The sequence below is a fragment of the Loxodonta africana genome, chromosome 16, assembly GCF_030014295.1.
Source record: "Loxodonta africana isolate mLoxAfr1 chromosome 16, mLoxAfr1.hap2, whole genome shotgun sequence".
Classification (NCBI taxonomy): domain Eukaryota; kingdom Metazoa; phylum Chordata; class Mammalia; order Proboscidea; family Elephantidae; genus Loxodonta; species Loxodonta africana.
In genome coordinates, this window is record NC_087357.1 from 72,904,641 (window position 1) to 72,927,549 (window position 22,909).

The following is a 22,909-nucleotide window of genomic DNA, read 5'->3' on the forward strand; positions in this document are numbered from 1 at the left end:
GTTTTAATCTGCATTTAAGTGCAAGAGATATTGGCAAATGACTCAATAAAGAAAAAGGTGTTCTGCTTAAATTGGGTAAATGCTTATTTCCTGGTGTTTGTCACTATATTCCAAGTAGACAAGTGATCTGTGCATCCAGTTTAGTTTACTGGATATAAATAGTACTCATAACCTTCATCAGTGTTTGATTGTCAGAGCACCCACTAAATTGATTCCATACTTTGGGGAACTTTAATTGTAAAGTGTAGAGTTTTTTAAAAAACTTTTTCAGTATAAACGTGGGATATTACCTTGAGGCATCATTATCCCTACCAACTAGATTATACTGAATAGCTAAATATCAGAGACACTTCAGCAATGCTTTCTTGTTCTAAGATTTCTTCTATTCCATAAACAAAAAGGATCCATGTTGGTCCCCTCATATCTAATGCAGCTTTTCTTTTCCTTTGTTAGTTTCGTAAACATTTGCCATCACCACCATCAACAATTGAAGCAGGAATCTTACTGATAGAAAGTCTACCATTAGATGAGGGCATCAATAACTTGATCTTTAAGAACAGGGAACAACTTTGCACACATCCATTTTGAAAACTTGACTGTTGCTCTCAGAAGGCAATATATGGTTTTAGGAAAGGTGCATTTCAAATACCAATAATGTCCATAAAGAAAGCGTTGAAAGTGTGTTTGTGCATGCATACATACATGCATTTTTTGGGACAGAGGGATGAACAGAAATAGTAAGGAAGCTTTTCACCCCAGAAAGTTGAAGGCCTCATTGTCAAAGCTCTTTTGCTGCCGTTAGAGCCCTATCAGCTTCTTGACTGTCAACCTTGGACCATTTGAAAGAACTGTTAGAGTTGAAAACAGCCTGAGTAATAACCTTCACAGTCCTCATTATGTAAAGCATGTAGTTCTTGCCTGTTACCTACTAGGTATTCAGTAATGTTCAGGGCACGGGTGGGTGATTGTACAGATGGATATATGGAAGTCTGTTTTTATCATGCATTTGTCCTTTGTTCTTTTTATCATCTCTGTGATCATCTTCCCAGTGAGCTTGCAAGTATGCTAAAGGATATTCTTGTTCAGGCACATTTCATATTAGAAGATAGCTTTTTAAAACACTTGAAAGGAGAAAAGAAGGAAGCTTTTGTTTTCTAACCTGTTACAACCATTCGTTCTTTTTCCTACTACTGCAGTGGTTAGGACCAGACCATTAAAAATTAAGAAAGCCATTAATGTATGGTTTCTCAGTTTTTTCTACAACCATGATGCCTTGGTCCAAATTATCTAATACTTATTCTTCTTCCCATTCTCCCAGCCCTAAGTGCACATGGTCTGTTAAAAGGAAGAATTACATACATAAAAATATTAGCTGGACTAATAGTTGAACCAATCCAAGTGCTAATTCAAAGTCCTTATATCAGAGCTTCTGCCTTTAATAAGGTCTGAATCTAGGTTTGTTGAATCATAAATGTGCCTTCATTTCTACGACAAAATGATAGAAAATAACTTTCTTGAAGGCTGCTATCAAATCATATTTCTCCAGGAAATAATGTTCAGCACACTTAAATCCAGAAAAGCTTTTGGAACAGGTTCTTCAAGATAGAGTTTATTCACTATTAAAATAACACACTGCCCTCAGATATTCAATTGTATGATTTCCTTGCCAGCATTTAGGATGCTAGATTAAATCCTGGTAACTCCAAAAAGTAGGGTCTTTGGCAAATAGGACCTTTAGCTTATTTTACTAAACTAAGCTAGAGAAGCATGTTATGGTTATGTACCACTTATTCAAGATCATTTAGCAAATATATAGTGAGTTCATACTATACTAGATCTGGTGGGCATATCAAAGATGAAACAAACAGGAATCTGTCTCAAGGAACTTAAAACCTAATAGGAATAATCATTCATTTAGTAATAAATGTTCATTGAACACCTACTATGTACTAGGCACAGTACTTAGAGCTGGGAATAAGATTAAGTCATGATTCCTACCCATAAGGAGCTCATGGTTTAGTAGGGAAGACACTTAAAAATACGTAACCATAAATATGATAGTTTTATAGAGGTACGTGAAGGTTACAAGTGATAGCATAAGAGAGGAAGTAATCAGTTTCGCTTGGAGACCAGTGACTACATCTAAGAGGACAATCTGAGCAGTAAACTTGATATGCACATAGGAGTAAAAGGGCATGGCACATTTGGGAAATTATGAGTATGACCAAAGGTCTGAGAATGCCAGAGGCTTAAACAGTAAACTAGATTCATATCCTAAAGTTTAGACTTCATTCAATAGAGAATCATCAAAAGGTTTTTTAACGGGGGGATGACATAATCAACTTTGTATTAAAGAAAAATCTCTTCATTCAGCAAATATTTACTGAGTGTCTACAATGTGCCAGGCATAGTTCTAGGTGTGAGGGATCATCTGACAATTTACCTTTTCTGTAGCCCCTCTTACCTAGGCAGCCAAGCTTTGTGCCATGAGCCCTAGCCCACTCCCTGCACACAGCTGATTGGATCAGGATTAGGAAGCTCACCCAGGTTAGACATGCCATAGGTGGCCAGAGGCCTATGTATGCACTAAGCCAGAAGAGGAAACCAGTTCTTAGATGAGAATGGAACAAATGCAGGGAGATAAAAAAGAGAAAGAGAACAGGTTTAAATGAACAGCTTTATCATAAGATGAAAGTGATATGCTTCATTTGTCATCATCGTTGTTAGGTACCGAGTCAGTTTCGACTCAACGACCCTACATACAACAGAACAAAACACTGCCTAGTCCTGCGCCATCCTCACAGTTGTTGTTACGCTTGAGCCCATTGTTGCAGCCACTGTGTCAATCCATTTCCTTGAAGGTCTTCCTCATTTAGTGAGCCTGTTGAAGATATCAAAAACCTCTTAAAGATATATATACATATATATATACATATATATATATATAAAACAAAGGGGAAATAACATTGCAGAGCAATAGTTCCACCTATCATTGTTTTCTTGGTCACTCTTCTATGGAAAATTATTTTCATAGTCAAAGTAAACAACTCATTCTCTTATCATTCTACATTTAAGACTAAAGACTTCATTCAACTGACATTTACTTGAAAAGTTTGTAGAAAATTAGATGAAAACATGAACAAAGTAAGAGGCTCCACTGCAAGCAATGATATAAAATCAAATTTGTGCTCAAGGTCAAAACCATGCCTTCAGAAGCAGCGATTTTAAGTGAGACCTGAATCCACTATACTTAGAAGTCTCATTTTTAGATTAATATTCTTGTCTATTTAATTTAAAAAAAACTTAAAATGTACCAACTTTTGCTCTAAGTGCTTTATATATATTAACTGATTTAATGCTCACGAAAACCCTAAGAGATAGGTACTATTATTGTCCCTATTTTTCACCTGAGAAAGTTGAGGCATAGAGAGTTTAACTTGGTCACAAGCTGGAATATGAACCCAAGCAGTCTGGCTCATGCTCTTAGCCACCATGCTATCCTGCCCCTTGCTGTTGTTGTTCGTTGCCATCAAGTTGGTTCCAACGCACAGCAACCCTGCATACAGCAGGACGAAATACCGCCCAGTCTGGCCCAATCCTCACAATTATTGCTATGCCTGAGCCCATTGTTGCAGCCACTGTGTCAGTCTGTCTCATTGAGGGTCTTCCTCTTTTTTGCTAACCCTCTAATTTACCAAGCATGATGTCCTTCTCCAGGGCCTGGTCCCTCCTGATAACATGTCGAAAGTACATGAGATGAAGTCTCACCATCCTCACTTCTAAGGACCATCCTGGCAGTACTTCTTCCAAGACAGATTTGCTTGTTTTCCTGGTAGTCCATGGTATATTCAGTATTCTTCACCAACATCATAATTCAAAGACATCAGTTCTTCAGTCTTCCTTATTCATCGTCCAGCTTTCGTGTACATATGAAAAAAACGAGGCAATTGAAAATGCTATGGGTTGGGTCAGGCGCACCTTGGTCCTTAAAGTGACATCTTTGCTTTTTAACACTTTTGAGAGGTCTTTTGCATCTAGGGAGTCTTTATTTACTTAATTTAGTCAAATTTAGTTGCCAGTACAGGGCTTGGAAGTCCCTGGTTGATGCAAATGGTTAACTTGCTTAGCTGCTAACAGGAAGGTTGGAAGTTCGAATCCACCCAGAGGTACCAGCCATTAAAAATCCTATGGAGCACAGTTCTACGTTTTTACAAATGGGGTCACCATGAGTCAGATGGCAACTGGTTACAGGGCTTGGAAAGGGAATTTAAATGTCAATTAACTACTCTATACAGGTTAATCAGAATCTGGTTTTTTCCCAAATGACGTTTTTTTTAGAAAATGGTAGCAACATTGCTCAGAATGGTAACCGTGGAGTCATGTTTTAGTTCTCTGTCTCTCTCATTCTTTTTATTCCATTTGTCATGACATCTTGCTCTGCCATGGAATCCTGAACAGTTGACAACCTCTATGAGCTTCACCAGCTTCATTTTTAAAATGAGGTCAATAATACCTAACTCACGGGATTGCAGGGAAAATTACATGAGATAAAGTATATAAAGCACTTGGTGCAGTACTTGGCACACAGTAAGCATTTGAAAAAATGTAACTAATATTTCAAACAAAGGTTTTTGCCCCACTCCAGTCCAAATCTTACCACCTGCTACCTGGGTCCCCAAATAGCTTCAGAGCTAATGTGTTGCTTGCCAAAATTGTTGACCTCTTGCTAATTCTTCTTGTGTAAATATCACTATCAAATAATCTTTTCATGTCACTTTTTTACTCAAAAAGTTGCATTTGCAGTTTTGATGCATCAAATCCAAATATCTGTCTGGCTCTCAAAGTCTCCCTTTACATGGTTAGACCTCACCTGTCTTAGTTATCTAGTGCTGCTTTAACAGAAATACCGTAAGTGGATAGTTTTAATGAACAGAAATTTATTTTCTCAGTTTAGAAGGCTAGAAGTCCAAATTCAGGGCACTGGTTCTAGGAGAAGGCTTTTTCTTTCTTATGGCTCTGGGAGAAGGTCCTTGTCTCGTCAGCATGAGTTTCCTGGTTGCTTGGAGATCTCCATATGGCTTGGCATCTATCTTCCCCCATCTCTGCTTGCTTAATCTCCTTTTATATCTTGTATACTAATCTTGCCTCATTAGTATACTACAGACAACCCAATCCCAAATGGGATTATAACCGCAGACATAGAGGTTAGGATTTATAACACATTTGGGGGGACACAATTCAATCCATAACATTCTACCCTTTGGCCCCCAAAATTCATGTTCTTCCCACATGCAAAACATATTCACCCTATCACATCATCCCAAAAGTCTTAAATTATCTCCAAGTCCAAAATCTCATTTTCTGAATCACCTAAATCAAATATGGGTGAGACTTTAGGCATATTTCATCCTGGAGCAAAATTCCTCTTCATCTATGAACCTGTGAAGTCTAGACTACCAGTTATTTGTTTCCAAAGTACAATGGTAGAACAGGCACAAGGTAGACATTTCCATTACAAATAGGAGAAATTGGCAGGAAAGAAAGGATAATTCTCACCAAACAAGTCTAAAAACAAGAGATAATGGTTACCAGCAGAACAATTTACATTAGCTCTCAAGGCTTGAAAACAATCTTCTGTTCTTTGGGACCATCCAGGCAAGGGCCCTGCCCTTTAGACTCTGGGTGTTGACCATGCTGTCTGGATTCTGGGTGGAGGCTTCTCAGCCCTGGGTTTCAGCTCTGCCTTCCAGGCCCACTAGAATGGCAACCCTGCTCCCTCAGCTTTGGGCAGCCGCATTCTCCTAGCCCATCTGAGTTGCGACCCCCTCAGCCCTGGCAGGCCCTGTTCTCCTGCTCCTCAACTTTGGGCAGCAGCCCCATCCTCCTGGCACTTGTGAACAGCAGCTCCACACTCTGGAACTGAGTTGATGAAGATCTGTATCTTTGAAACCTAAGAGGCCATGGCCCCACCCTTTGAAACCCAGAAGGCAGTGGCTCTATCCTTTGAAACCAATGCAGCCCTTCTTCCTATACTCCTTCCAAGACTACGTACACCAGCTTAAAACCAAAACCAAACCCATTGCTATAGAGTTGACACCGACTCATAGCAACCCTATAGGACAGAGTAGAACTGCCCCATTGGGCTTCCAAGGAGTGTCTGGTGGATTTGAACTGCTGAGCTTTCGGTTAGCAGCCAGACTCTTAACCACTACACCACCAGGGTTTCCGTAAACAAGCTTACATCGTTACATTTCAAAATATCAGAATGTACAAAAACATAATTGAACTTAAATAGTATTAAACATTACTCAATCCTTCTTCCATGATTTCGAACGTATTTCAGGATCTTGAGATTTTTCAGGGTCATTATTTTGAAAGGAGTTCTCATAAGATAGCATTCTTGATATAAAAGATAATTAAGATTGAGCTGTACCTGTACTGAATTTATGACTCCTTTACATTTTTTTTTTACATACCTGATATACTTGTTTACCTATATTTGGACTAATAGAGTGCAAAAAATGGACAGTAATTCCACTATATATTTCAGGAAATCAAACTTTATATGACACCAAAGAATAAGGCATCTTAATGGTCTAAACACATATCCAGAAAAAAAGGATAGTAAAACTTCATTCATTTAAAATTTTTAGCAATTTAGGCCAAGAAGTCATTATTCTTAAGAATAAGATTCAAAATAATCCCTTCCACTGTAAATTAGGTTTTATTCGTAAGGATTTATCCAATCAAAAATCATTAACTTTTTCAAACAACTCAAGGAATTGTATCTAATATGGCTTACCATATATAATTTATTTTCAAATCTTTAAGTAATTAATTCTTATATTTCCTAAACTGTTTTATAGATTTGTTAGATTATTACATATTGTAACCCTATTATAAATGGTAATGGTGTCATTAACTGAGCTTGTTTTACTTATTTAGTGCTTGTTTGTTCTTAGTTCATAGTTGTTAATTCTCTTTATAGTATGCCTTATACTTGAAAGTCATAAAACCAGATTTCTTTATAAATATTTATGGTACAGACTTTTTCCTACATCAGACTATAGCCCTTTCCCAATTTTCTCAATTATTTCTAATAAAGTTTGCTTTCATCTTTTTTTTGTTTGTTTTCCTTTGGCCTGTGTAGCAGTATGTACTGCGTGTTGTTATTAGTTGCCCTTGCATTGATTCCAACTCATGTGACCCTGTGTGTGCAGAGTAGAACTGCTCCATCGGGTTTCCAAGGCTGTGAAACCTTTCAGAAGCAGATTGCCAGGCTTGTCTTCCTAGGCTCCTCTGGGTGGGCTCAAACCACCAACCTTTTGGCTATTAGCTGAGCACTTAACCATTTGTGCCACTCAGGAACTCCTGCATACTCCATAATCCCTAGGAATTTTAAATTTGGTTATTTATGCCCTAATTTCTAATCAAAATCTTGTTAACTGCCATGTAGTCCCTAGTGTTACAAAGTATGGACAGTTAGTTATAGAAAGAGTTTAAATTGATCTTTCTGATACAGAATTTTCTTAGCATCTGTAATCATGTGGTCAGTCCCATCTCTAAGTGAGTCCTCTTCTTGAATATCAGTCTTTCCCGCAGGATGGTTTCTTCATAACAAATCTATATCTCTTGTTGGAAGTATCCATTGGTAGCAGGTGGCAGAAGGCATTGAGGATATGCTTTTTTAAGGCTCTTAAGGTTCTTTATTAAGCTATTTCTTAAGGTTCTTAAGATCTCCTTTTCCTTCTTGATCTTAGGTGAAATTGAAGTTTACAAGTCTTTGGCCATATCTGTCCCCATCAAAAAACCAAACCCATTGCTCTCGAGTCAATTCTGACTCATGGCAACCCTATAGCACAGAGTAGAACTGCCCCATAGGAGCACCTGGTGGATTCCAACTGCCGACCTTTTGGTTAGCAGCCATTATGCCACCAGGGTTTCCTCTGTCCCCATAAGAGATGCAAATTTGTGGTTTCAGAAGTTCCAGCCCCCAATAACAAGCACTATCCAATTGTTTGCAGGTGTCCTCTAGGCCAGATTTCATCACAAATAACTCCTTCCACTATCATGTGCCAAGTTTAAAGTATTGTATTAGGTTCCTCTGTAGTCAGAACAACCAAGCTCTGGTCCAGACTGTCCTTGGATGGAAGCCCATTGCACTGTTGCTTTTGTTCTGCCTATGCATTCAGTACTAGCTTTCCTTTTTGCTAGTTGATAGGTAGTTTAAAGAAAGTAGTACTGTGCAAAAGTAATCAGATAAGATTATTTGTAATAAGCCAACTGAAATCAGTAATCCTTGACATTGGCATGAAGTATTGTAATGGAACAGTTGTTATATATTTATTGTGTCATTGTGATTATCTGTAAAAAAAAGACTAAGTATTTTTTTTTTTTTTTTTTTTAATTTACTGCTCTTTAACTGCATCCAAGATTTTACTGCCAGGAACGCAGTCAGGCTTGAAGCTTTATTAGGGACCCAAGATCTAATCCATACAAGCGCTTTCTTTAGCTCATAGTTTCTGTTCAAGCATTTGTACTGTCCAAAAAGGTATTGCTACTATTTAAAATCACTCCAAAAAAAATGAAATACCCCCCCAGATGCACTGTTAACACAGAACTGAAACCGTTCCCGAAGCCCAATCTTCAGACAAAGATTAGACAGGACTAGAAAACAAAAAATAGTACACGTGAGGAGTGTGCTTCTTAGTATAATCAGGTAACACGAGACCAAATGGGTGGCTCCTGTCTAGACACAGGATGAGAAGGCAGGAAGGGACAGGAACTGGTTGAATGGACACAGGGAACATGGAGTGGAAAGGGAAGAAAAGAAGGGAAAAAAGTGGAATACCTAGGAATGAATCTAACAAAACACATACAGTCTTTGTATGCTGAAAATTACAAAAAGGCCTTGTGTGCTGATAACTTTGCAGGTTGGTACCCAAGTACTCACGTGCAGAATACGAAGCTCATGCCCTGTCTCTCTTTGATGGAGGATCTTCAAAATTTAACTGGGTAGTGACCCTGTGTATTGTTACAAAGAAAATCAGTTTGCCTTTCTTTGTCTTTAACTCCAGAAAGTGACATCACCTCTTTTGCCGTCTTGGATCAAGACCAGAAAGATATTGTTGACACCAATGGAGCTGGAGATGCATTTGTTGGAGGTACAGAATCATTCATTTTATGCTTACTTTTAAGTTAAACATTTCCTTTAACCCTTGGCTCTACCACATAGCCAAGATTTATGAATTTAATAACTTGGAATTTCTTCTTTTAAATAATTAACTCCTAATGTTCTTTCCATGTACTGGCATCATTCTATTATGAGGTGATTTCACTACAGGAAAAATGTGTGTTTTGGCTGTAAAGATAATTTCTTCTTATGCTGTCTGTACTCCAGTCATTTTCACAAGATTAATTGTATCTGTCAGAATATTGCATAAACAAGCTGCATCAAGTACAGTGTGTAGTATATTCATAGCCCTTCAGGCTTAAATGTTAACACATTGTTTTTGAAAACAAGCTGCGGTGAATATTACACAATATGCTAATAAATAAGGGTAATGCCTTTCAATTATATCCTTTGGTTAGAACATCTGTTTCTAACACAATAGTTGGGTGTTAATTGTACTATAAAATGGTTAAATTTTTGCCTGATTACAACTTAGTAAGAACTGGCAAAATTCATATGGACTAAATCGTTTTTGGAATGAGTATTCAAAAATAAGATCAAGACAATTGGAAGATTCTTGGCTTGATGACTTAGACTGACCTAAAATCTGGTTCAAAGGTTCTTTCGATGAGTCTAAACTGCTTGTAGTTAATTGTAGTTATGCTAGGTAATAGTCTCTAGAAAGCTCTAGATTCCTCAATGGTAGCCCAGAGGGGTCCCTCCTGATCTGTTTCTTTCTCATAACATCAAACAAGACAAGATTAAAAAAAGATAAATGGAGATGACCATTGTTCCTTTTCCCTGGAGAATAATTTGAATCATTGAAACTTATTTAAGTTCATATGATGGTTTTAATATAACAATATCATTAATAAAAGATTCTTTTATTTTCATAGTCTTTACCACCAATGCATTTTTTCATTTTTTTCCTTCCTTGATACTATTCATGCCCAGTCTTAAATGAACTGTTGACCATTAAGTTGGTAGCATGCCCCTGGCCCTATTCTTTGGAAAGAGCATATGCCACAGATAGCATTCAGTTTTACTGTCATGCTTGCATTTTTCATTTCCTTCCTCTGAAAGCCTTCATCATTGACAATGTTAGAGTACTTTGCGGTTAATTTTCCTACTCCATACTGCTTTAGAGCTATAAATCCATGTAGGCTAAAAATATCTTATTCAGAATTAGGCCAAATGCTGCAATTCATTAAGGAAACACTATTGATTTCTTGGTTAAAAACTGATTAAACCAGAACTCTTAGCTCAGAGTAATAGTAACTTTTAAACTTGTAACTTGCGTCCTGTATATGCATTATTTAAAATACTTAAAACAATAAGTATTCTATTTTTTGACAGTCATAAGCATAATGAGGTCATCATAGTTATGATGGTGACCCAATTAGCCACAGCCACTGGCCTGCAACAAGATATTCCCTTACAGATACCCAACTACTTAACTGTATTGCTATAAGTACCAGGTAAGAACTTAGAGACTTTTTGAGGGAAAGAGAGACTATTCTTAGGTAAAAACAGCTACCATTTGTACTGTGGTTAGGATGATAAATGAGTTACCTCATCAAAACACTTGGGCTTTTTCTTAGAGGATTTTCAGCATCTTTCTTTTTATACCACTCCACTTACTAAGCCTCATTACGTTTATTGTTGGGCTACGGTGAGGTAAATAAAAAGGAGAGAAAGTATGGAACAGAGGTGAGCAAGTTTTTTCTACAAAAGGCCAAGTAGTGGATATTTTAGGTTTTACAGACCACACCTGGGCTGTGTTGCATATTGCTCTCTGTGTTTGCTTATTTTTTGTTTCTTCACTTGGTTTTTTTGTCTTTTTTTTTTTTTTAACCCTTTAAAAATATAAAAATCTTTCTTAGCTTTCCAGTTGTACAGAAATAGGCCACGGGCCAGTTTTGGCCCACAGGCCATAGTTTGTCAAGCCCTTGTGTAGAACATGGGCAATGTCCCCACTTCATTCACTTCTGTCATAGTCAGGATCCCAACACTGGATTTCCTACACACTGTTGAAACCAATGTAAAGAAACTAAATGGCAGCCTAAAACTAGACAGGACTTTACTGGTAATAACTGAATTAGGTGGCCATTTTTCTCACTTTAAACCTACCCTGATAAGTTCCCAAGATAATCAGGTCCTGAAAGATGAGATCATGCTGTCTAAAACACATTTGCAATGAATGAGCTGAACACTTTAACGTGAGTTTATCAATGGAATTCTTATGTTGGCATGAGCAGCACATTTTATATAAGCCAAGCTATATAGTAACAGTAATAGATAACATTTATATAGCATCTACCCAAAACCAAAAACCCAGTGCCATCAAGTCGATTCCGACTCATAGCGACCCTATAGGACAGAGTAGAGCTGCCCCATAGAGTTTCCAAGGAGCGCCTGGCGGATTCAAACTGCTGACCCTTTGGTTAGCAGCCATAGCACTTAACCACTATGCCACCAGGGTTTCCATAGCATCTACCAGTACTAGCCAATTGCTGTTTTAAGCACTTTACATGTATTAACTCACTTAATACTCAGAAAAACTCCACGAGGTAGATTATTTTTAACCCTGTTTTACTGATGAGAATACTGAGGCACAGAGAGGTTGGGTAACTTGCCCAAAGTCTCATAGCTAGAAAGTTGTAGAACTAGGATTCAGACCCAGGCAGTCAATCTCAGAGCTGGTTCTCTTACGCACTGCACTATACTGCTTCTCTAAACATTTGGGGAACTATCATTACTAGGACTGAGAGCCACAGACCACCTGTCCTGACAAAGGCTGATTCTGCCAAAGAGAATCTTCTTGTTACCTGAATAGACAACTTCATTTATTGAGCAGGAACTTTTGTGACAGGGTTCTGAGGACTCCAGGTTAAGACTGTTGCAGAAAACAAATAGAAACTGGAAGGTAAGAGAATTGAAGGACTGCAGTCCCTGGTGAGTTTGAGCCCAGAGCTTTTTGCTAAGCGATAGAATCAGTTGCACTGCAGGGAGACAGAAAGATAGATCATAAACCTGCTCGGTCAGCATGGAATCCAAATAAGGGGAGTTATGTGAATAAGCGAAGAGGAGAAGCACTTACTGATGAAGGTCAAAGCCCACAGCCTTTAGTATGGATTACACCTCAACATAAAGAAAACAAAAATCTTCACAACTAGACCAATAAGCAACATGATAAAGGAAGAATATATTGACGTGGTCAAGAATTTCATTTTGCCTGGATCCACAATCAATGTTCATGGAAGCAGCAGTCAAGAAATCAAAAGACACATTGCATTGGGCAAATTGGCTGCAAAAGACCTCTTTAAAGTATTAAAAAGCAGAGATGTCATGTCGAGGACTAAGGTGCACCTGATGCAAGCCATTGTATTTTCATTTGCCTCATGTGCATGTAAAAGCAGGGCAATGAATAAGAAAGACCAGACAAAAACTGATGCATTTGAGTTATGGTGTTGGCGAAGAATATTGAATATACCGTGAACTGCCAGAAGAACAAACAAGTCTGTCTTGGCAGAAGCACAGCCAGAATGCTCCTTAGAAGCGAGGATGGCAAGACTTCATCTCATATACTTTTGGACATGTTATCAGGAGAGACCAGTCCCTGGAGAAGGACATCATGTTTGGTAAGGCAGAAGGTCAGCAAAAAAGGAAGACCCTCAATAAGGTGGATTGACACAGTGGCTACAACAGTGGGCTCGAGCGTAACAACAATGGTGGGGATGGCACAGGACTGGGCAGTGTTTCATTCTGTTGTACACAGGTCACTATGAGTTGGAACTGACTCGACAGCACCTAACAACAACATATGAATCAGCTATTTAATAGCACCAGACTAAGCTACCAGAGGCATCCATTTTACAATAGAGATGATCTTGTTAGTAAGAAGGACTCGAAAATCCACTTCTTAAAACCTCTTACTCCCGGAGATCAGTGGGATGCAGACCCCAAATTCTCATGAAAAGACCAGACTTAATGGTCTGACTGAGACTAGAAGGACCCCGGAAGTCATGGTCCCCAGACCTTCTGTTAGCCCAAGACAGGAACCATTCCCAAAGCCAACTCTTCAGACATGGCTTGGACTGGGCTATGGGATAGAATATGATACTGGTGAAAAGTGAGCTTCTTGGATCAAGTAGACACATGAGTCTATGTTGGCAGCTCCTGTCTGGAGGGGAGATGAGAGGGCAGAGGGGGTCAAAAGCTGGCCGAATGGTCACGAATATAGAGAGTGGAGGGAAGGAGTATGCCGTCTCATTAGGGGGAGAGCAACTAGGAGTATATAGCAAGATGTATATAAATTTTTGTATGAGAGACTGACTTGATTTATAAACTTTCCCTTAAAGCACAATAAAAATTAAAAAAAAAAAAACCTCCTGCTCCCATTTCCATACCAGGAAGGGCCTTTCTACTAGGATCAGAAATGCTCCCGCTCTGGAAGACTCCTTCCACCTAAGATAGGAATGGAGAGGGCGTGACAACTTTTACATTTACTAGTAATTTTTTTTCTCTTTACTTAATTGCATGGTTAATATATTCCCTTTCTGATTAATACATTCTATCTTTAGATAGTTAATATATTCATTCTGTTACTTTCAAGTTTTGTTGGCCTAAGAGTATTTCTGTCTTTAGTGACTTTGCATATCTCTATTCCAGTCCACTCTGTAGTGATTTAACTCTCTGAGGGACAATAATTTTCTTTCCATCAATTTCAAGTCCTTGGAGAAAGCATGACTGTAGCTACCATGTGCTAATTCCATATCACAGTACCAGAGTGCCATGTGTTCTTTTTAGCCACTTAAAAGATATATGACTCCATCATGGATTTTCGTGTATAATTTTAAAATGAGTACCCCAAATGTACATAAATTAAATTCATTGTTCCATCTCAAGGGTTTGGTGACAGTGACAAATCCCTCTAGCCTCTACAAGCATACCTCCTTGTTCTGATTGGAGAGCTTAAGCACTTTCTAACATTTGCCTTATTTGTCACTCACCAGCCCTGATGAAACTACTTTTTCCAATTTCTCCTAAAAGCCCAAGTGCTAGGATTGTGCCCTTAGAAATGGAGACAATTCAATAATCTCTAAGTATGATTTCCTAATTTCCCAGGTCAGGAGAAATTTTCTTCCTGTTGTCCTGCTGTGACAAAGCACAGCAGGTCTGCCTTTTCATTTGGAACCCTCTTTGTCACTGCCATAATAACAAATGGAAACATTGAGAACATTTTGTGACAGGCACTGTCATTGTTCCCGGTGAAATCTCTTCCCCTGTGTCTTCCCAGTAAATGAAACTAAGAAGAAAAATCATAACAAATAACATGAAAGGGGACCTAATCAATATGCTCCCACTGGGCTGTCAATACGAGCCTGTGTTAATCTAACATGATTTAGTTGTACGTTTTGTGGCAGCTGTAGGAATATGGAAAAGACCTACAAATCATCTTTAGACTAAAGGTGAGTAAGTACACCATGGACAGGTTATGTCCAGGCATTTAGATACAACTCTCAGTTAAAAGACTAGAGACCTTACTTAAGGACCAACCTTCTCAAGATTTAAAAAAAAAAAAAAAAGCTTCATTAAGTGTGGTTACAAGCTATACACAGTTTAGAACATTTTATTTTGAATGATGGTAGAGTCATTGTGCTGCCTCTGAAAACTTCTTACTTTCAAAATTCTCATGACAGCTTTAGTAGAAAAATGGTATTACCCTAAAAGATACTACCTATAACAAGCAAATGACTTTTAAAGCCACTTAGCAATCACAGTGTAAATAATTATACTGTTTCCCATCTAATAAAAGGGAACATTAATTTCAGTTTCTAATTCATGTTCGGAACAGAATTTTGATAAAAAGATCTAATTTTCCAGAACAAGAATGCTACTTCCTCTTCATGTAACACCTGTGTATACCTCAGAGCCATAGAGATTCTATTCTATCTATTCTCACCTTGTTTGTTTGCACCAAACATCTGTACCTTCCTCCCCCATTTTTCTTCGTTGCTGCTTCACCATTGCTGTGCAAAGTGGTTCAGAATTCTTGAGAATTTTTTTTTTTTTTGCACCACCTCCTTTCTTTGTTCTCCAACTCAGAAGACTAGAAAATAGCTTCATGAGTGTTAAATATATCATTTCTCACACTTCTTGACACAAAAACCAAAACCTTTATATGACCCACTGTCTGCTGAGGATTTACTTGATGGTGTTCAAGATAACAGCTGCCTACTCCATCCCACCCCACATCAGCAACACCACCTTTCTGTTCTTCTACTTTAGTGGGACAACTTTTGTGTTTTATTTTTTAAGCAGAAATTTTCCTTATAACCATCAAATGAGGTAGGGATGACTTGGTCATTAGGAATATGAAACATTCACCACAGACAGTAGCTCATGTTCACGCCGAGGATGGGAAGAGAAATTCACACCCTTGCACCATACGGAGGTCCTGAACCTAAGACTGCCCACCCCCCACCTGCCTTCCAGGAACCAAAAGGCCCAGAACTGCTGCAGTAGTGAAATCTCACATGAGTAAGGTGGGGGAAACAGAAGACCAGAGAGGTGCTGCTATGGCCCTGGGCTGCACAGCATGGACAGAGCTGTGTAAGGGGGCACCACAGAAGCCGGCTGTGTGCCGGGTGCTGCGCCTGAGTCCTAGCCCTCAGATGCCACCACCTGCAGGTACATGGTGTTTGGGCCCCCGGTCTCCCGTGATGGGCCACGCTTCTGCCACATTTACAGGTGCCAAAGCGGGTCTTTGGGTGGCTACTGGCGACAGATGGGCCCCTGTGACATGGTGCGCCCAACCACGGCAGCAGCAGCAAGCCAACAGCCCTCACGCACAGGCCTCCCTCGGAGCTCTGACAGGGCCGGCCTCACGGTCTGCATGGCCCAAGGGCTGTTCCGCTCAGCATGGCGGGCCGGGCCCACGAGCACGCTGCGAAGAAGCGGCCACCTACGAGAGGCTACGCATCCATTAGCCGGGAGTCTTGCAGCTCTGGGCTTGTCAACAGGCGGGGGCCATAGAGAGGAGGGCAGCTAGAGCACTTGAAGGCCTGCCCCTCGTCCCTTCTAGACTTAGTCTGAGTCGGTTTTTTCCTGACAGGCTTTACAAGGATTGGTTCGTAACTACTGGTCGTACTTAAGTGAAATGTTGGTAACCAAGGGACTACCTGTATCCTAGATGGCGTCCATCTAGAAGCAATTGTAAATAGATAACGAGACTGTAAATTAAAAAAAAAAAAAAACCTGTTGCTGTCTAGTGGATTCCGACTCATAGCGACCCTATAGGACAGAGTAGGACTGCCCCATAGGGTTTCCAAGGAGTGGCTGTATCATGTAAATAGATAATGGTACTTTGTCTTCTGGAAATTTGGATAACAAATACGGTCTGAACCATGTGGGCTCTCAAACCTCAAAGCTGAAATGTAAACCTTGTGTTTCCTATATTTGATGGTTTTTGAGAAATGTTTATTTCAAGAAAACAATGCTGATATTTATAAGACTTTAGTGGCGGAGGACTAGAGGAAATGTCATAAGCAAAATTTTGAGAGCTCATTTTTAGACAGGTTTGAGACATGACAAAATATGTGCTTATCAGTGTCCTGGCCTCAAATATTAGTGAGTTCATTGAAATTAATTTGAATCTTATAACACTCCAGCTATTACATGAATCTGATCAATTTCACCTACTTTATTTTTCCGATTCATGCAACATGTATCAGTTACCTTTTGCTGCATAACAAAGCTCCCCCAAAACTTAGTGACCTGAATATCATTTCTCACACTTCACAGATTTAGCCCCACAGCTCTGTGGATTGACAGCTAAGCCTAGGCTCAGCTAGACAATTCCTCTGATCTCAGAAGTTTGAGAGATTAAGTAATTTGCCTGTGGTCACACTGTAAGCCAGGATTAAAACTCAAAGTTTGACCCAAAGTCCTTATCCCTAACCATTTTGCTATATTATCTTCCGTTGGTATAAAACCCCCTGCTGTCAAGTCAATTCCGACTCACAGCAGCCCTACAGGACAGAGTAAACTGCCCCATACAGTTTCCAAGGGGCACCTGGTGGATTCAAACTGCTGACCTTTTGGTTAGCAGCCGTAGCTCTTAACCACTATGCCACCAGGGTTTCCTCCATGAGTATATCATCTTATGATCCCCTCCAAGTGAGGAGAAATAGCCAAAGCAGTTTTCTAAACCCTGGTCTGTAGACTTGTGCCATCTATAACATGACAGAGTTTTCGTCAGTCAACAGCAAAATTTAAAAAATAAAGGCAATACACCCACTCCACTTATTGACATGGGTAAGCTCCAAAGACCAGGTTGTTATGTGAAAATCAGCATTATGCAAAAATAGAGGATGACTATATCAGATCACAAAATGGAGGATGACTACATCATTACATAACTGCCAAGTTATGTCATAACGTAGCTACCAAACCACTGAGAATCATGGCCCAGCCAAGCTGACACATAACTTCAACTCTCACAGCCAGAGTTACTCTCACTTTATACCTCAGCATTCATTACTGCCAGGTGTATGTTGTTAGTGTGCAAAATAATCAGATAGTAGATATTTTACTATTGTTGTAAATGTGAAATGTCAGATAACGAGATAGTCAGTAAATGAGGAGTAGTTGCATAGGATTCGTTCTGGGTTTCTGGGTGAGTTGTATAGGAAGTTTATCATGAAGCTAAATAGATTCAATTTTAAACCTTGTCCCTCCTACTTTGGGTGGTTAAATTGCCTTTTCTTTATGAATAATTTCGGCGAGAGCAGATTTTTGAAAACAGTCTTACCTATCAAAATTTAAAGTTTGACAGCCCTGTGTTTATCCCTAAAATCTCTTTGGGAAGTTCACTGGTCTATGAAATTCAGAGTCCAGGAATCACCGATCAATCATATTAACTATTTTACAGAGATATTTTGCTAGTTTTTTTTTTTTTTTTTAAAAAGCACTAAAATCAAGATTAGTAATAACTTGAATGCTGTTAGATTTTGGACTGATTTCCAATTTCTTCATATAAAACCTTCTGCATAATGATACCTTGATAAGTGAGAATAAAAGAGTTACAGATATGATGCCATTTATATTTTGTTAAAAATGCTCTTATGTGTATATGTATTTGTGTGTAAATTTTAAATGCATAGAAAATCCTCAAGGAGATAAACACCAAACTATTAATAGTGGATGTACTAGAGGGTATACAGATGAGATACTTACTTTTTACTCTATATGCCTCAATGATGTTGGAATCTTTTTAAAATATTCCTTTATTGGCTTTATAATTAAAATCATATATAAATAAATAAAAGTCACACGTGGGTAGAGCTGCTATAGAGTCTGGCCAGTCTTGTGATCTAGCAGATAAAAGGTCATTAGTCACACCTTTCCAAACTATATGATAATTCGTATGAAGTGTCACCTCTAATGTAAGGTATTTAATATCAGCAGAGGAATCTGAATAAAACAAATAAAAATTAGCAACATGATTACTAAATTAGCAACTAGTCCCACTTGAGATATGTGACTTCCCAAACCTGGATTATGAACAGAGTCTCACAGTTTATTTCTCATTTAATTATCCAGTTAACATTGACATTCTAATAGAATTTACATCTGTATGTTTTATTTCTAGCTCACAAAAATAAATGGCAAATTAAAAACTAGCTTCTGTCATCAAACGCTCTTCAATTTTTAGAGCCATCCTGCTGTGAAGAATTGTCAGTTGATAAAGTGCAGGTTTTTTAATTGAGTTAAATAGCAGCAAAATTAGTTATCTTGCTTATGAATTAGCTGCATAAACACAGTGTCACATAAACAAACACTGTCATCTTATTTTAACAGCCACGACTTTGTCCCAATGAGTCTTTTTGTTTTCAATTCTATATCTTAGAATGTACTCCAAGGGAGTGTTAAAAAAAAAAAAAAAAATCTCGTTTTCTTGTTTTCTGACTTTTGAACTGTGTTCAGTAGTGAAACTCTTTTTCAAAAGATGTCTTATCTGAATCGTAAAGATATGAGATCTAATGAATCTCCATTTGGCCCTATCCATACTTTATTTGGTGGCTCATGAGGCAGCTCCGTGGAATTGAGTTGATGTTAGGTATGAAAGCCATGATCTATTCCACAACCCCCCATTTGGTGGATGAAGAAAGTGAGGCACAAAGAAGGGTAGAATGACTTGTCCAAGGAAGTTAATTGCAAATATTGGATGAGGAGTCAGATCTCCTAGCTTATTAATTCAGGATCCAATAATTACACATGTTCATAAACCAAATGAAAGTTGTCAGTTAAGCAGTCCGGTGTGTAGGTCTCTTGGAAATATATAGGTCAAAAGTCAATGTCCCAAATGGATAGAAGCCTTTGATGTTGCTTTTCTTGGCTGTGGGTATCCAAGATGTTTGCCTTTAACAATAAACAGAAGCATATGCCAAATTTATATTTCGGGAAACACATCAAGAAATCACACGTTAGGTTTGAAATAAAAACTTTGACCTGATCTTGTACATTTTTGAATGAAGAGGAATGATTTTAAAACAATACTTTGACAGGGGTTAGGGTGGAAGGTCACCTTACCTATATGAGTAAATACTGCTTAATGCTCTTCAGGAGATTCTTTCCCGAATTTGAGGCGTTAAAAAGTCTTTTTTTTTTTTTTTTTAAGTGCGGAGTCCCATGCTAATGTTAGTGGAACTTGATGGGTTTCCATTTTCAACCACCACAAAGAGTAAATAAGTTATCTTCATAACAGTAGCCCTGACCACTTACCCATATATTATGCATTGCTGCTCAGTTGCTGACTTTGTGTAGGAGGGTGTGTTGTGCTGAGCTGTTGTAAGAGAACCTTTGCATTGAATTGACTTCCTGTCCGTGTCAGGCACGGCACCATCTGACACCACTTAGGCTTTGATTTTCATTATGCTAGGTTAGACCTTAGCCTAGCAGGCACAGTAGCTTTTAAGTTATTTCAAAATGTAAAGTTTGTTGATTTCCTTTTCCCCAAAAAAATCTGTGTTTTCTAACATACGGGTCACAAGTTATTTGAGTTCATGACTAGTTGGTAGTCAATATGAAGTCAAAATTTTACTAACTAGACTACACAGAAAATGAAAGGAAAAAAGATTACATCTGAGCAATTTTCAGTGGGGGGAAGCCATTACTTTGTCACATCTGGATAGTCTAAACTAGCCAAATAAGTGGGAATTTCCTGCCAGATGCTAGTTCTTTGAGCAACCTGTGGATATGTAAGTCCTTGTTTGGTAGAGCTATAGCCACCGTGGAAGCTGGCTCCTTCCTAATAGGTAGCAGACATTTTATATGTACTTCCGCTAGTCAGGAGATTGTGTAGCTTGTGTGAAGCCAACACAGGTTGCTTTTGTTAAATATAAAAATATGAAAGGCCCAGTTTTGAAGATACAACATCAGGACTATGATATTTCGACAAGAGTGGGCATTGTATTGAAATAACCTCTCAAATGTAGATGATACAAGTTTTGTTTCATTAATAAACAGATAAGACTAAGCCACCACAGGTATTCCAGACAACTTGATTAGAATCATTCTATAAAGTCAGTGAAGACTCAAATAAATCTCTACATATGAAGGAAAATTAAGAATCTGAAATGGCAGGAAAAATACCAAGTATTTACATCAACTTCCTGTTCCCAATGTACATAGGGATTAGGAAGTGAAAACTTCATTCAGAAGAGCTGTTCACAAAAAGTAGGAAAACTTTATCCAGCTGAAACAAGAAACATTTTTAAGACGGGGGAAAAAGCCTTTCCACATGATCTCACTGTTTTTGTCATCCTTGGTGAGGGGAAATATTGACATTTACCAGACTGTTTGCTCCAGCTTTCTGATCTCCTGCAGTTTATTTTTATAACAACCTTATCGATGGGCCTCTTACCCAGCTCTCTAGGTTTAACTGAGTTGAGTCGATTTGTTACCACAGCTTCAAGTAGCTGTTACAGAACAAGCAAGACATCCTAATAAAGCTGTAAACGTGTTTACTCAAACAGAGTATTGATTTTACTCGGAGAGGGAGCAGCCTGTGCGTAGCGCAGTGTCAGGATGGATGAATTGCACTGCAGTTTTTCATTGTCATCTGTCATGCTGGTGAAACACTAAGTAAACCCATCAGAGGATAATTAGGAGTACCAGAAATTTAGCCCCTAAAACCAGTTAATCACTTGGGAGTTTTGTAGCTTAATTAGCTTATATTAAAACTTTCCTCTAGTAATAATAGTCAAGCACTTTTAACCGTGCTTTCAGGTAGAGCAAGACTTGAAGATTGTGGCTTGTTAAATATATGAATTTAATGACTGTGGGTTGTTCAGACTTTTTCTCACTATTAGGCTAATGCTAGAACACAGAGCCAAAAGCAATGTAAAGAGACAGTCATCTGTACACGTACCAAAAGAAGAAATGCATGATTTTTCTGAAAAATCGATGTTGAGAAAGTAGTAAAGCAATTATAAAATATTTACAATACATTTCTTTGGAGAAAAAAATTTTTCTTGATACTCTTGGCATCTTTATAAAACTTAAATGTTTTTGTAGCACAAAGTGACCTAGACACATAAAATTGTCAATGCCATCCTTGTTTCTAAATACCTTCATTAAGGAAGATTTGAAAATTCTCTAGCTTGTTTAACTATCTTAAAGACAAAAATGAGTGCACATCTGTGCAAAAGACAAGGGTCAGAATGAAGAGTTGCTTGCTTTCTATAGAAACTGTTAGTTCTTGGAGATGGCTAGAAAAACATCACCACTGGAAAAAAAATCACTCACCTAGGATGATGAACACAAAACTGAAAGTTTGTTAAAAATAAGTTTAACCATTATATTTAAAGTGAGTCTTCTTCCCATCTCTACAATCATTTATTCAATGCCTTATAGTAATTTCCCACCTTTTTGCATTATCGTTCAAGCCTGCCTAAATGATGAACAAAAATTATGATAGCTAAAAACCCAAGCCACACCCATTGCCATTGATTCGATTCTGACTCATAACGACCCTATACGACAGGGTTTTTCTTCAAATATGTTAGTGCTAAGTGCTTTATCTTCAAGTTCAGAAATTCTGCCTTCCACTTGCTCAAATCTGCTCCTCTGACTTTCTATTGAGTTGTCTACTTCTGTAATTTTATTGTAAATCTTCTGAATTTCTGATTGCTGCCTGCCTTTGGATTTTTCCAGCTTATTAAAATTTTCATTGTGTTCCTGAATAATCTTTTTAATTTCTTCAGTTGCTTTATCTGTGTGTTCCTTGGTTTGTTCTGCATATTGCCTCATTTCCTTCCTGATGTCTTGAAGGGTTCTGTATATTAATCTTTTGTATTCTGCCTCTGATAATTCCAGGAATGCACTTTCATCTAGAAGATCCCTGGATTCTTTGTTTTGAGAGCTTGTTGAGGCGATCATGCTCTGTTTCTTTATGTGACTTGATATTGACTGTTGTCTCTGAGCCATTTAAAAGTTATTGTATTAGTTTATTTTATGTTTGCTTACTGTGTCGTAGCTTCTTTCTTTGTCTTGTTTTGATATACCCAAATGGGTTGCTTGAGTGAGCTAGCTTGATTATTTTCGCCTTTGGAGCTCTGACATCCTGTCCCCAGATGGCTAGAGCTGTTATTTTTTGCTGTCTCTGAGCCATCCTTAAGTTATTGTATTAGTTTATTTTATGTTTGCTTACTGTGTCGTAGCTTCTTTCTT

The 22,909-nt window shown here is 38.3% G+C and overlaps 1 protein-coding gene across 4 annotated transcripts in view; it reads left to right on the forward strand.

Moving 5' to 3' along the window:
- Positions 1-22,909, forward strand: part of ADK (adenosine kinase) — a 569,500-nt gene that overhangs the window by 519,160 nt on the left and 27,431 nt on the right. For all 4 annotated transcript variants that reach the window (XM_064269749.1, XM_064269750.1, XM_064269751.1 and 1 more), the window contains one exon: positions 9,078-9,164. In XM_064269749.1, the coding sequence (XP_064125819.1) occupies positions 9,078-9,164 (87 nt within the window). The remainder of the gene's footprint in view (positions 1-9,077; positions 9,165-22,909) is intronic.